General features: G+C 39.6%; 1 protein-coding gene across 1 annotated transcript in view; it reads right to left on the bottom strand.

Moving 5' to 3' along the window:
* The window catches only part of FOXP2 (forkhead box P2), a 240,699-nt gene that overhangs the window by 71,481 nt on the left and 154,445 nt on the right, over window positions 1-14,773 (bottom strand). The window contains exons 5-7 of the mRNA XM_032221993.1: window positions 13,470-13,638; window positions 7,723-7,936; window positions 1,907-2,011 (exon numbers count right to left, since the gene is read on the bottom strand). Coding sequence (XP_032077884.1) covers window positions 1,907-2,011; window positions 7,723-7,936; window positions 13,470-13,638 — 488 coding nt within the window. The remainder of the gene's footprint in view (window positions 1-1,906; window positions 2,012-7,722; window positions 7,937-13,469; window positions 13,639-14,773) is intronic.

The raw sequence follows: 14,773 nt of genomic DNA, 5'->3' as shown, positions 1-14,773 counted from the left end.
GCACCATGACAACATAAGAGCATCAGCTTGTGAAGTTACTCATCTATATAAACCTACGTATAACTTTTCATTAGGATTCTTTGTTCACTAAAGCCCTGCATGACTGTTTTAGCAAACTGACTTTGTTTGTGTCCAGTCCTTTCACAGTATGCCGAAAGAAAATATAAGAAAGAGAATATAATTTTATAAAGATTGTAATTACACAAACTTTATAAAATTGTTAGATACTTTGCTCATAATTTTACTTTTCTCTGATGTTGCCCCTAATTTTAAATGTACACTCCTACATACATACATTCATGCTAAATGCAAACAAATATGCTGGATTTTCATTCTATACTTCATAGTATGACAAGATATAAAATTAAACAAAGGGTCAATATAAAAATATGATAATGTGATGGGATGATAGAGAAATTGTAACTCTCTCATGCACATTTTATCTTCTCAAACACATTATTAAATGTTCAGAATTATGCTCATATGTTTTAGCTATACTTAATTTTTTTTTGCATCTGTACCAGTAAGGGATGATTCTAAGGAATAGTGGGCAGTCAAATTATAAATTTTCTACTAACTGACTTTTACAAAATGAATACAAAATATTTGTATTCAATATATGTAGCAAAATCTGTGGTATTTTGGTCAAGGTTTTTGCTACCCCTTCATATTTTTTGGGTTGAACATAATATTGCAACATTTTCTTGTGGAAAACCGGCATAGAAATTAACACTGAATGTATTTCACTTATGCTCCCAGTCTTCCAAAGGAAAAGAGGAATGCCTGTAAGTAAGGGCTCTGCATTCAAGGTTAAGAAATAGTGCTCTCATGAAGCCTTGTTCCAAGTTGGTTGTTGTCTCAGAGTAAAGTTAATAGGAGCTTTGGTGGTTGAGTTCTATAAAGGTGCTGGAGCTCCCAGTAGCATTTCTAAGCCAGGAAACCAAAAAGGCAGCTGTTGCAGAATGACCAAAGCCTTGTCTCTTTACATGGATGTGTGATATTAACACATGTACAAAAGGGCAAAATTTCGATCATGCTGATGTGATGCGCAACTTAAGTTTGGGAGGGACCTTCCAAACACCTTTTTTTAGAAACTTAATAATAGAGTGTTCCGATAATGGAGATTTCTTTGAAAACTACGTTTAAGAACTGATGAATAAATTCAGGTTCGTAGTAAGAACAATGATTGTACATGCTAATTAAGCACCCTTATTTATTCCACCAAGATATCATCTATTGTACTGAATCCCATTCCCATCTAGAATGGGAATGGGAATGGGATTCAGTACATCTAGAATACCGCCTGAGGCCCAAAGGCCAATAGTTGTTCTATCTTTTGTAGGTAATATATTTGAATACAAGTTATTTTCTAGGAAAATTTCTGCAGAGAGGTAAGTTAAAAATCATGCTACTATTTTTTTAAAGAATTATTTTAGATTTTAAAAAAGGAAAAGAATTCTATTTGTGTAACAGGCTTTGGTGTTCTACTTGTGATATATTTTCCAACTAAACTAGTAATACCAGCAATACCACATATTTATAATTCAGTTTTATGCAGTGGTGGGATTACAAATTTTTTCCTACTGGTCCTATGAAAGCGAATTTCTCGCATGTCCAGCACTCAAAGACCTTCTTCGGTGTCAGCGCTGGTGAGATCAGCTGTTTTTTAGCTCAGCGAGGCGTGGTAATCTGCTCTGCTATGCAAATCAACAAGGGAATATAGGTCAGAGAATGGCGGGGGTGGGGGGGCGGGGCCAGCCAGCGGTGGTATTTGCCAGTTCTCTGAACTACTCAAAATTTCTGCTACTGGTTCACTTGAATTGGTCTGAACCAGCTGAATACCAACTCTGGTTTTATATTTTTGTAATCTTATAAACTATAATCAAACTCAAAAAAACCAACTTACTTTAAAAACTGTCCAAAATCTTCACAAATACTTTCACATCCAGGCCATTTGCAAACTCCATGGCCATAGAGAGTATGAGAGGCTCCAGCCTCCTCGTGTGATGAGCTGCAGTAAAAGAATATGACATAAGATTCATCTCAAAAGCATAGCACTTGAATTTGAAAGGTTATGATAAGGGTCAAAAGGACTAAAACAGTAAAACCTATGGTAATCACAAAAATCTAATTGTCCCGCTGAAGTTTCAATTGCAAGTTCAAATCAGCTCAGAGCAGAAAAAAACCAGAAATGTTAATTAAAAATGAAAAGAAATACTGTACTGCATGGAATGCTCCATTTTACTTTTGACCTCAAATCAACAATTTCACTATAAATAAAATGTACTATTAATAATAAAGACTTGATCCTTTTTGAAAAAATGCACTATATTTTCAGTCTTTCTTTTCACAGTTGAGACAAAATATTCTGAATTTATCCAGTCCTTAGAATGAACTGTACTGATTCAAGCTCTTCTGAGTAACAATTGTCCTCTTTTAAGTTTAGTTGCTTCTTCTCAGCCTAGATTTAGCCATGTTTCTATTGATCCTGTTCTATTGATCCTCCACCATAATTTCTAATTCTTTCCAAATCAATGGGGAGCTGGTAGGAAGTTGAAAGTCATTCCTACACTCACTGCATTTTTGTCTACCCGTGGTCATTGTTTCTCTGACTGAAAGGACAACCCATTGGGCCATGGGTTGTCTAGTATATATTAACAGAGCTTCACTATTTTAAATCAAGATTTCTTTTGCAACTTTGCTACTGTTACATCCCCACCCCCATTCCCCAGCTTATGAATGCTTTTCTTTTAAAAACCTAGATCCTCTTCCTGGAATGGAAGAGGAGCTTCTAAGGAATGGAAGGGAAAGTAAGGGCAAAATATGAAACATGAGGATAATAGTGGCACAAAGGTTACTTTCTTTAAAGTTGACCTCTATTCCTATGGTAGTAGCAAGGCCACTAGCTGGCACCATGAGGCTGAAAGAGGGCCCAGTGTTGATGGAAGGGTTCATACATACTCTAATATAGCAAAGGAAATATCTTCAACAGCAACCTCATATGGATGGTCAGAAGGAACAGAAGCTTCTCCCTCCTTAGTTCTCAGCTGGTGGCCCTGGTGTCCCAGAAGACCAGCTGATGACCACAACCATTAAAGCAATCATGTTCCTCTGAGTCAGGTTGGCTATCAAGACACTAAAACTCTTTCAGTTTAACATACTGGATTCTCAAGTACACATGTAGCTGTCATACAGATGCTGCTGCAAAGAGCAGTAATAGAGACATTGTGCTGCTGAAGCCACAAAACAGGAAAATATTTGAAGACCTGATGCAACTATTGTTGAAACTATGGCTTTGTATGATTACTCCTTTAATACAGTAGATGATGCAAACTTTAAAGCAACTCCAGTTGCTTCTCCTTGACTAGGATATTCTTGGACATTAGTAGCATTCTCTATATCACCAAAGTAGTAAGGAATTTTTGATCTAATGCAATTAGTAGGTTCTGGCACATGCAAGAATTCAGATCAGACATTTAGTTGAATTAGAAGCTACATGTCATCTCAAATAGAATACGAGGTAAGTGAGGCCATGGCAATCAGGGTTCCACCACAAAACCGCGAAGCCCTTATCCGCGCCAACATAAGTGCGGAGGCAAATCCGCAGCGTCCGAAGCGCTAAGAAAAACACGACCCTACCGCCGCGACAACAGCGCGGCGACAGAAGGGCGTTCTACATGCTTCGTTCTTTGCCTCTGTACCTCCAAAGGTAGCCCTCCTCCTCCAGCTAACAGCGGCAGCGGGCACGGGGCAAAGCGGGCTGCCCAGCAGCAGCAGCTCGCGGGAAGGGCCAAGCTCAGCCGCGGGGGGCAGCAGGAAGCCCGCAGGGGCCCCGAGCGGGGCCGCCGATGCCGCCCGCCCTGCCTCTTCCTCCAGGGGCGGCGGCGGAGGACACAGCTGCGGCGGCGGCTGAGGCTCTCCCGGGGCCAGCGAAGCGGGCTTGCCTGGCAGAGGCAGGCCGCCCTCTTCTTCCTCAACAACATCTCCTTGGACGGGTGGCTGCCGCCGCCGCCGCCAGGCAAGCCTGCTTCGCCGGCCCCGGGAGAGCCTCAGCTGCCGCCGCTGCCACATCCTCCTCCACCGCCAGCGCCTCCCCCAGAGGAAGAGGCAGGGCGGGTGGCGTCGGCGGCCCCGCTCAGGCCCCCTGTGGGCTTCCTGCTGCCCCCGTGCCCGCTGCCGCTGTCAGCTGGAGGAGGAGGGCTACCTTTGGAGGTACAAAGGCAAAGAACGAAGCATGTAGAACGCCCTTCTGTCGCCGCGCTGTTGTCGTGGCGGTGATGACGTCGCGGCTTTAGCGACGCGGTTTAATCACCGCTATTTTGACGAGCGCGGTTTTGTCGTGCCACGGGCAATCAGGCTTGAAAGCTGGCTATGAGGACCGCTACACTTCAACTATAGCTTCATGATCACAAAATTCATAGCTAAACATGCATGAGTTGTTCTTGCAGGTTTTTTTCATGGTAATTAGAGAACACTTGAACAAATGGGATCTGAGAACAGCAAAGCATTCATCCATCAATCTCTTTCCCCTGTCTATTCATGGTCCAAATCCCATGGTATGGTGTCTTCCATGTATAGTTCAGTCATTTGATTGTGGCAGTAAATAAATAAAGCTGACCATGGTTAATGACCTCGTTGGATTAGATAGGATTTGGCCAGTGGTGGGATTCATTTTTTTTTACTACTGGTACTGTGGGCATAGCTTGGTGGACATGGCTTGGTGGAGGGTTCATGTGACTGAGGGGGCATGGCCAACTTGACATGAGTGACATGACCCTCACTAAGTCTCACACACAGAACCAGTAGAAAAGGCAGCTCCTGTGGCCTGTCCCTTTATGGTCTCTCCTCCCTCCCTGCATCAAATTACCGTAAAGGGACCCCACAGTTGCCTTCTAAGCAACTCTGCTATGACACCATCCTTCCAGCGCAGCAAGCCATTCTCCTGGCCTGGTCTGGCAATGAGGTGCGCATGCGTGCCCGATGTGAAGAATGGGACTTCAGGCTTCTTTTCTGCCTGTAGTTTTTGGTGCAAGAAGCCTGCGGCCACCACCTCTTTGCCAGCTGGAACCGAGCCGGAAGCAGTGGCTGGAGGCTTCTTGTGCAAAAAAGAGATGGCAGCTTCAGCTTCTTGCACCAAAAACTGCAGGCCGAAAAAGAGGCCTGAAGTCCCGTTGCTGCCGTCACCACCTTATTTTTTGCGCTGGCCGTGGACGTGCACCCCATTGTCTGCTGGTGTGTGGCTGCACCCCATTGGCAGACCCAGCCAGGAGAATGCTGGAGAGACGGCGTCGCAGCAGAGCTGCTTGAAAGGCAGCCAAAAACTACCAGTGGCTGGAGGCTTCTCACGAAAGACAGCCTTGCCTCGCAGGGACTCCTATCAAGGTGCAGACGAAGGTGAGCGAGGTGGAAGGTGAGCAGGCGGCATGCTGTCAGAGGGCCCGAAAAAAGCCAGAGCTGGGGAATGGCATGTTCCCAAACCCGGCCAAAGCAAAGGGGGAGCGGACGGCATGTTTACCTTTGGTGAGCAGAGTGGGTGAGGCGCAGGGGTGAGGCAATTAGTTGGGCCACATGGCAAAGGCAACATATATAGGGAGGCAAGCAACAGGCGGGATGAGTGGGCCAGCGGCAACCAGGCAGGTGGGGGTGGGGCCAACCAGAGGTGGTATTTGCCAGTTTGGAGAACCAGTTAAAATTTTCGCTATTGGTTCGCTTGAACTGGTCCGAACAGGATCAGTTCGAGTGAATATCACCTCTGTCTAGAGCCCCTCTTTGAGGGAGATGGGCAGTTTAGAAATGTGAAATATCAATCAAACAGTCTGTCTGTCTGTGTGTGTGTGTGTGTGTGTGTGTGTGTGTACTTGTGCTAGGCAGAAAAATACTCATGGGTGCATATCTGCCTGTCTGATAGGCAAGTCATTACTTTTACAACATCCCGCTTTACCCGGGGATTCATATCTTTCTAGTAAATGTAGATAAAAGAAGACAAATGTGTCCAATATATGTTGTATACATTATTGTACTCCATATAAGGATGCAGCTATAGCTACTGCAGGTTGTAAGCTATAGCAGTTAGCAATAGCAGTTAGACTTAAATACCGCTTCATAGGGCTTTCAGCCCTCTCTAAGCGGTTTACAGAGTCAGCATATTGCCCCCAACAACAATCCGGGTCCTCATTTTACCCACCTCGGAAGGATGGAAGGCTGAGTCAACCCTGAGCCAGTGAGATTTGAACAGCCGAACTACAGAACTGCAGTCAGCTGAAGTAGCCTGCAGTGCTGCATTTAACCACTGCGCCACCTCGGCTCTATATATGTGACAGTTTAACAAATACATTATGATGTGAAGTGTAAATGATCTAATTTTCATATTGATGCTGAGCTTCAGGATGCAGTTAAAACTGACTGTCCACAGTTATTACTGTAAATAGTTTGAATTCAAATGGACATATGATTTCATTTAATTAACTTTATTGAACATAGTATGGCACTACTATCTTTGCTATTCTTTTGCAAACTTCGTAAATGTTGTAAGCTACCCGGTTCGACAGTGAGTGGCATATAAATTAACTAAATAGATAAAATAAAAGAATAAATAAATAGATAGATATCACTGAGGTAAATCCTAGATATATCCTGCTATTAGAATTACAATATATGTTTATAGTCTTGCTACAACACTTAGGTTTCAGAAATGATGTTATGCCCAAACAATAGAATGTAAGTGTCAGATATGTGTGCATGGAAGCAAAGAGAAAATGATACATACAGATAAACAAATCTTGCCAGTATATTATGCAATACCTCAAAAACCTTTTAAACGGCCATGGGCCTCTGTAGGCCTTACTCTTGATTTTCTTGTGAATATTGCTTATAAATATTATGATATCCAGTCCAGGTAATATTAGTTATGACTAATGTTGCTATGTTTGCTAAAGCAACTTTGAAATTACTCACCAATGTGCTAAGAACTATGGCTTAGGTTCCCCTACTAGTTGACTAATTACAAAAGACTGGAATTATTGGCTTGGATCTAGAATCTCAAACCCCAAATGGTGCAGTTGGATAGAATAAGATCCTGTGAATCCAGTCCAATGTTCACAAGAAATTAACAATTTTGATCAGAAAAAAATCAGTTGCTATTTATCACTAATGGCACACTACTGGTGCCACTTCATAAGTTTGTATGAGATCCTTTAGTTTCAGTGTGGCTTATATGTGACAATTAAACAAGAATGCTTAAATAAAATAAATCCAGTTTTCTGTAGTAGCTTGAAGAGGTGGAAATCAGGCTTTAAATTTAATATGGCTAAATGAATCTGGTCCTTTCACAATCTCTTAGTTTAACACTCTAAGGATAAAGAGAGTAGAAATTCATGTATGCTGAATTATGCTCTTGGAGGAAGAATGGGATAGAAATATAATTTTTAAAATTACATTACATGATTGGCTTATTTAGAGAATCCCTCTTCCAGGGTCATCCTTGTGTTCTATAAGGCAGGGAAAAAAAACATATCCAAAGAACAGTAACAAATCCCATAAAACAGACAGGGAAAGTATGCTAGTTCTCTACATTGGTTAAAACTGATTAAAATAGTCAATTTTTAAAACTAAATCAAAATGACTAGGTTCAAAGTAACATCTTGCTCAATTTTAAGTTAATTGGGTGAACGATACTGATGAATATTTATACCAGATGAAAAAGCAGATGAGTTCTCTTATTACCTGTCTCGTCTTGCATTTAAAACTGATGACTGTCCATTCACTATGGACTGATGAATTATTGGTGGCGATGCTTTGGAAGTGGTAGAGGAGGTAGTAGAAGAAGAATTGTTAGTAGTGAGGTCTAGCCCTCCATGCTTAATGCCATTGTCTTCCATACTGTGAACTCCAGTAACTTCTTTCCATAACTGCTGAATCTCAGCAGGACTTAAGCCAGCTATAAAATGAAAGAGAGCTCCAATAATATAGGAAAGTAAGAGGTTCATATAATGAACTCAGTATTGTTAATGGATTAATGCTAACAATAAAGATGATATAGTTTCCCAATATATCAACATGTAGTCAAATACAATTTCATTTTGTTAAATTCCAATTAAAGTCAATTAAAGGTCATCAAGCTACATAACATAATATCTCTTAAAAAAATTGTTCAAGGATCAATAGGAGGAAGCTACAACCAACAACAGCAACTACTATTTGAAAAGCAGTATTTAGATGAGATTTTACCTAGCCTTTGGCAAAGATCCCAACTGTCTTTCCAAAAATAAAAATAAAAAAGTGGCTTTAAAATACAATTTCTATTATTCACAAGCTCACTTCAAAAAATAAAATAAAACACAAGGAAAGAAATTAAAGATTTTCATAAGATTAAGGACAGGGTTTCAGCTAATATGTTGTTACATGAATTAAATTTGTATTTAATTTTAAATTAAAAAAATCATTTCTAAAACGAAATTGTTTTAATAGAAGAACAATACTTTAATGATCACTGCTCCAAGTGTGCCACTTTAGCAGGGAAGAAATGAGAGATAGTTTCACGAATTAGCACAAAATCATCAAAATAACCAGTATTACTTTGACCAAATACATAACACATTTCTGATCATTTGGTGGTTTTTTTTGCCAGATGCAAACACAAACACTGGAGATCTTTAATATCTGAAGCAAATATATACATTCTATCCCCTCATTTACTATTAACAATGTTTTCAAGAATGCAGTATTTCATTTCAATTATTCAAATGGACATCATTAATTTTATAAGCAAGACTAATATTTTATAAGCAACTACATGTCAATAATGTTAAATAAATTGAATATTACTTTTAGAAAAAAGAAACATTTTAGTGCGGGCTTGCCTATTTTTATCAGAAATTTGTTACATAAAATGGAGATTGCCACCATAAGCATCTGCAGATAAGGCAATGAAGACCGAGAAAATTAGCCTCACAAGTATAACAATGCAAAATCTAGCATTTATATATTTTGGTATGATGCCACAACAAAAGTATAAAAAGACGAAGCTTGCATTGTGAAATCACAATTCAGTTTTCATCATTGGCCTTCAATATGGTTAAGAACAGATGTCTTTGGTTACTACGAAGTATTCTAGCTCCTCTCCTACCCCTAAGCCAATATAGCAAAACAGCTTAATCAGAGTGAAAAAGTGTTGAGGCTATAACGAAGCAGATAACCCCTTAAATATTATTGATTAGAGCTTTTTAGGATGCCTTTCCCCAAACAACAATTATTGGCTAATTGGGTGTCAGGTCATAATTGTCAGCATACCACCAATAAATATGAACTTAAGAAGCTAAGTAAATTAATTGTGTCCTGGATTGAAACATGTAATAGCAATAGCACTTAGACTTATATACTTCACAATGCTTTTACAGCCCGCTCTAAGTGGTTTACAGAGTCAGCATATTGACCCCAACAATCTGGGTCCTCATTTTATCGACCTTGGAAGGATGGAAGGCTGAATCAACCTTGAGCCTGGTGAGATTCGATCTGCTAAACTGCAGCCAGCTGGCAGCCAGCAGAAGCAGAGGTGGGTTGCTGCCGGTTTGCCCTGGATTGGGCGAACCGGTAGTGGTGGTGGTGGGAGGCTGCACACTTCTGTGCAGAAGTGTTGCGCAAGCACATGCACACACACGAACTGGTAAAATAAATTGCAATCCACCACTGAGCAGAAGTAGCCTGCAGTATTGCATTCTAACCACCGTGCCATTGTGGCTCATAATCACACTTAGTTGGAACTATAAGAGAAGTGTGATAATAATCTAACATTGAGGATATTAATGAATAACTATTGTGACACATCTATTGCATCTGGGAAAGATTTCAGCCTCTCATATCAACTGATTTAATACAAATGTTCTTTGCTTTCTGAAGATAAGTCAACAAGCACTCTCCACTAAATACTAATTAATCAATTCCTATACTGAAACAAAGGGATGTCAGTTTTACTAGGTTTCACATTTACCTTATTTGCTTACTGGTGCACTGAAGTAACCCATTTTAGTTGTGGATTACCTGACTCAGAGAAATAGAGCTGCCATTCACTAATGTATTGATAATATATCATTCTAATCCCAAACAGCCATTCCCAGAAGTTTCATATAGACAATAAAGAGCATTTGGAACAAACTTCTTGGCAACTCCTCATAGATGCAATCTTCCAATATCAACTCTCTGAAACCAACCTTGAAAATAGAAATGTAACAAGTGCAACAAATTCTAGAGAAATTGATCCAAACAACCAATTTCTTTGCTGCTGACAAATGAAATAGAAAGACTATTGGCCTACCCCTAGTCTGCCTTTTGCCAAAAGTCCTCCATTACATTGAACAAGAATACTTGCTCTCTCAAAATCAAATCTGTTCCCAAATTAGAAAGGATACAGATGACCAATGTCCACACAAAACACTGAAAACTACAACTGTATACCAAGTACGATTAGGATGTAACTGACTGATCAAAGTGTATAGATTAGGCACCATCTGATGCAGCATAATTATAATCTGATGATGGGCCTTAAATCCTGACAGAAAGGATAAGAGCCATGTTGGTGTATTGTAAGGACTAATGACCTCCTTAATGAGCCCATAAGTAAAGAAGTTTTCAATAATAGATTTCAAGTCCTGCAAAGCTTCAACATTAATAGGGGTGTTAATGTTACACAGAAAGAGACTGTGCATTGCAAAAGAGATATTTCAACAGGAGATGCATTATTAGCCCATCCAGCCGACAGTTGAGTACTGAGCGGGATGCCCCAGTGTCAGTAAAAAATGGCACAGATCTCCCTCTGACTTGGATTTTTACTAGGGTGCAAATGGGGGGGGGACTTTTTCACACCGCTTCTTTCTTTCTCTGAAGGCATGCAACAAAGCCCCCACTTTTGTTCTCTGCTGCCCGAATGAGTGAAGTAGGGAGATAGAGAATGAAAGGAGGTCGCGTAGCCAAGGCAAAGGAGCCTGCAGCTTCCTTCACATGTTCGGGCAGTGGGGTGGGGGCTTTCTTGCATGCCTTTGGAGAAAGAAAGAAGACATGAGAGAAAGCCCCCCTGCATCTCAGAGGCAGGGCGATTGGTGAGCCATCCAATCAGTGAGCGGCGGGCGGGGAAAGCATGGTGCGGACGGGCGGGGCGAGTGAGCGAGCGGCAACCAGACAGGCGTGGGGAACCAGCAAGGGGGGCAGTGGGAGGGAGTGTTTTGGTACTGTGCCACCGGACGAACGGGTTCCAAAAGGTACGCTAAATTTCACAAACAGGTTCTAGCGTACCGATGCAAACCAGCTGAAACCCACCCCTGACTCTCATCCTTACTGTTGGCCCTTATATATATATGTATAACAGCTACTTTGCTAGGAAGCAAAACAGCATCCAATAAAAATGGATGTTTATTGCCCCATATTTAATGGGATTTCCTTGCACAGTTAATAACCCATCCTCTTTTCATAAGGTGCCAAGGGCCTCCAAAAGCAAATTTAGCATCAATATAAATTGACAACTGCACCTTTCACCAACTCTAAGGCTCTAGCAAGGTGATAAGTTCAGTTTTCTTAGCTGAAGCTCCAATTGGGAGAATCAGCTCATTGTTCTCCCTGACATATAAAGCTACTGCCATCTGTATACAGATCCCTGTCTGCATCCTTGAGGTCAATCAAATCTGGGTACCCAGAAAACACCTCAGAAATGGTTTGAACACAATCATGTGCAATATCTTGTTCCAGTGGAGAAGAAAGGTGGCCAAGTTAAATTGGGTGCTCTGTTTTAACTGAATGTGAGGATTATCTAGAAGAGTAATTTGATATTTTTCCAAGGCACTTGCCTTTAGCCAAAGATCTTCCTTTAATTCAAGCAATTCTCTTATGGAATGGTGGGTTTCAATAATGATGGTGGCACAAAAGGTTAATTGTTTAGCAGCATTTCAACATTTAGACCAATAATCAGAATTATTAGAATCAATACAATATAATCCCCCTTCATACTTCAAGCACTGCGCAGAGGAATGATCAATGAGGGTAGGATAAAAAGTGACATCATAGGAGCATTGTTTCTTAGGGCAATGCTCTGACATGGAGATGGGCAAACAATGTATACTACAACAAAAGAAGAGTATTAGAAAGATAATAAAAAGCAAAAGCAGAAAAAAACTATTCAAGCCAGGAGTGAATACTTTCTTGGAATGCATAAAGACATTTTTCTTATTTGCAGACCCAGGAAGCGCAATTCCAGGAAGACAGAAGGTTTTAGTCTCTTTTGCTTGGGAGATATCAAGTAATTTATCTTGATTTTCTGAAGCTCAGTTTGAGAAACTGAGCTTCCTTCACATCCTAGTAACTAATTTAATTATTGTATATCTGGGGGAGCCACTCATTTTAAACACAAGAACAATATTAAACTTCTATTTTAAAAATGATAATTGAATATTCATGTAAGAATCTTCACATGAGATCAATTTGTGCATTTATACTATAAGAAAAGAAAAAAAATCATTGAAATCATAATACGATTCTTCACTGAATTCTCTGTAACATCCACAATCCAAATATTTCTCATTCATGGATATTTCAAGCTTAGTTATTCAAACATTGCTACTGAGATAAAATATTTAACCTAAAGCTAAACATGAGAGGAGGATCAACATTTTCTTCATTCTTGAATTGCTGAACTGAGGAAAACCCTACCTGGAATATAAAATACGTGAATGTGTTATCTATCTTTTAAATTGGTATGTTTTGATTTCACCTTGAAGAATGAGTTGCTACTAATAGGGATGAAATCATTCAGTAGCTACCCATTCCAATTTTTCAGTTAGAGAATGTACTGTATGTTTTCCTGTATGTTTTCCTTATAATAACAACAGGTGAGTACTTGCAATTTCCATTACTTTAAACTACACTCAATGGAGCAATGCAACCATTTCATTTTGGGCTTTTTAATTTGCTTTTTTGGTTTTTTTTTCTTTAAAAGGTACACAAATGTAAGCCAAAATTAAAAATAACCACACCCTTTCCACTGAATCGTATATTTTTTAACCTGGACCAAAATGTACGATTTCTCCCCTACTTATACTTGGAAGGATTTGATCCCATTATAAATTTGAATTTATGGATAAATTCATATGACTTTCACATGCACTGACTTTATTACCAAATGATGAACATTTGTGATTAATAAAAATTATTCAATTAATCAAGAATATTATCAGAATTTTAAACATTTGCAGATATCTTATTTAATAATTGCAATAGTTTTCAGTTCGTAAAGATGAAAGCATTCTTCTATAAAAGCTACACATTTGAAAATATCAAACACTACTCATATAAACAGCCTCCTGAATAAAATAAATTAATTTGAAATATTTGAATAATCAAACTAAGTAAAGATCTGAAATACCAAGTTGGAGATCATGATGAAGCTACAATCAGAAGAAGCCGTGATCTAGAAATCAGTCATATCATACCTTGTGGCAGCGATTGGACAGGAAGGGCGGGCTGGCCAGGAGGAATGGAAATGAGTCCCTGACGTTGAAGATTCAGCAGATGTTGCTGCTGTTGAAGTTGTTGCATTTGGAGGAGCTGCTGCTGGAAGACAAGCTGCTGGGCTGCCAACTGCTGTTGCTGCTGCTGCTGCTGCACAACAGGAGAAAATGTAACGGAAAAGTGAAAAAGGCAAGATTCAATCAACAGCTCTGGTTTATTTCAGTGATTAAATAGCAATAGCTATTGTGTTGTAGAAACCGGTCTTGTTTCTTAAAAAAGAAAGCTTGCTTTACAAATAATCAGATTTTAGTGGAAAAGGCAACCTACTTTTAGGATTCATTTTTAGCAAAGAGTCAGAAGAAAGAAGATAACCACTTTTTCAACTTAAAGAACTTCATGACATCTAAGTACAAATTTATCTTGGCTGAAGGTGTAATTTTTTATCTCAAACTTTAATTCAAAAGCAGTCTTATTTTTCTAGCTGAGTAACTATGATCTGCAGTGGCCCATAAAGGAAATCTCCAGTGATCTATTAGTAAACTGGGATGTAGCCTTCATTTTACTAGCCTGTTAGCGCCTTTGCTGCACTTGTTGGAATACATTAGGTACCTAGCATTATATTCACGGTAAAGAAGCATCCTATTATAAAGGAAAGTGCTAACTTCCAATTTTGTGAGGCGTTACAAGACAAGCCAGAGTTCTTTAAGCTCAAGAGGATATAAGGATGTAGTCACACTTCAGAGAAAGACAAGCTGCTGTGGAAGACCTTTCTTTCTTTTTAAATTTTGGACGAGAAGAAAAACTTCTGATCCACTCACTGGAAAACAGGCTGCATAATGGAGCAAGTCATGTGGATTGCTCAGAGCCTCAGGAGAAATAAGGGAGCAATTTCTATTCTGTATTTGATAGCTGTCTGAAATTCTATTTACAAATCCAAACAGAAACAATGCCTTGGGAGGTCAGAAATGGATCGTGCATGTTTGTATAATGGGCAGCTACAAGAAAATGTCTAGGATACCTGCTGATCAATTTAACTACTTGAACATGTTTTGTTTGTATTATGTTTATAGCTGATGCAGTCAGCTGACAGGTGCAAGATAGGCCTGAGATACTGGCTTGTCAAGTTGATTTATGAGCACATCAAACTGCAACTTTCTACTCACCATTCCAAATGTACAGTAACAGTTCATTAATCAGGGTCTATGACTTCAAAATCTATGCCCAATTTTTTTTATAACTTTCTATTAGCCATTATTATCCAATCTGTTTCTGAACTAGGAATCTC

Source organism: Thamnophis elegans, chromosome 7 (assembly GCF_009769535.1).
Source record: "Thamnophis elegans isolate rThaEle1 chromosome 7, rThaEle1.pri, whole genome shotgun sequence".
NCBI classification, from domain to species: Eukaryota; Metazoa; Chordata; class Lepidosauria; order Squamata; family Colubridae; genus Thamnophis; species Thamnophis elegans.
Note: the sequence above shows the minus strand (reverse complement) of the source record. Positions and strands in the feature narration are given on the sequence as shown.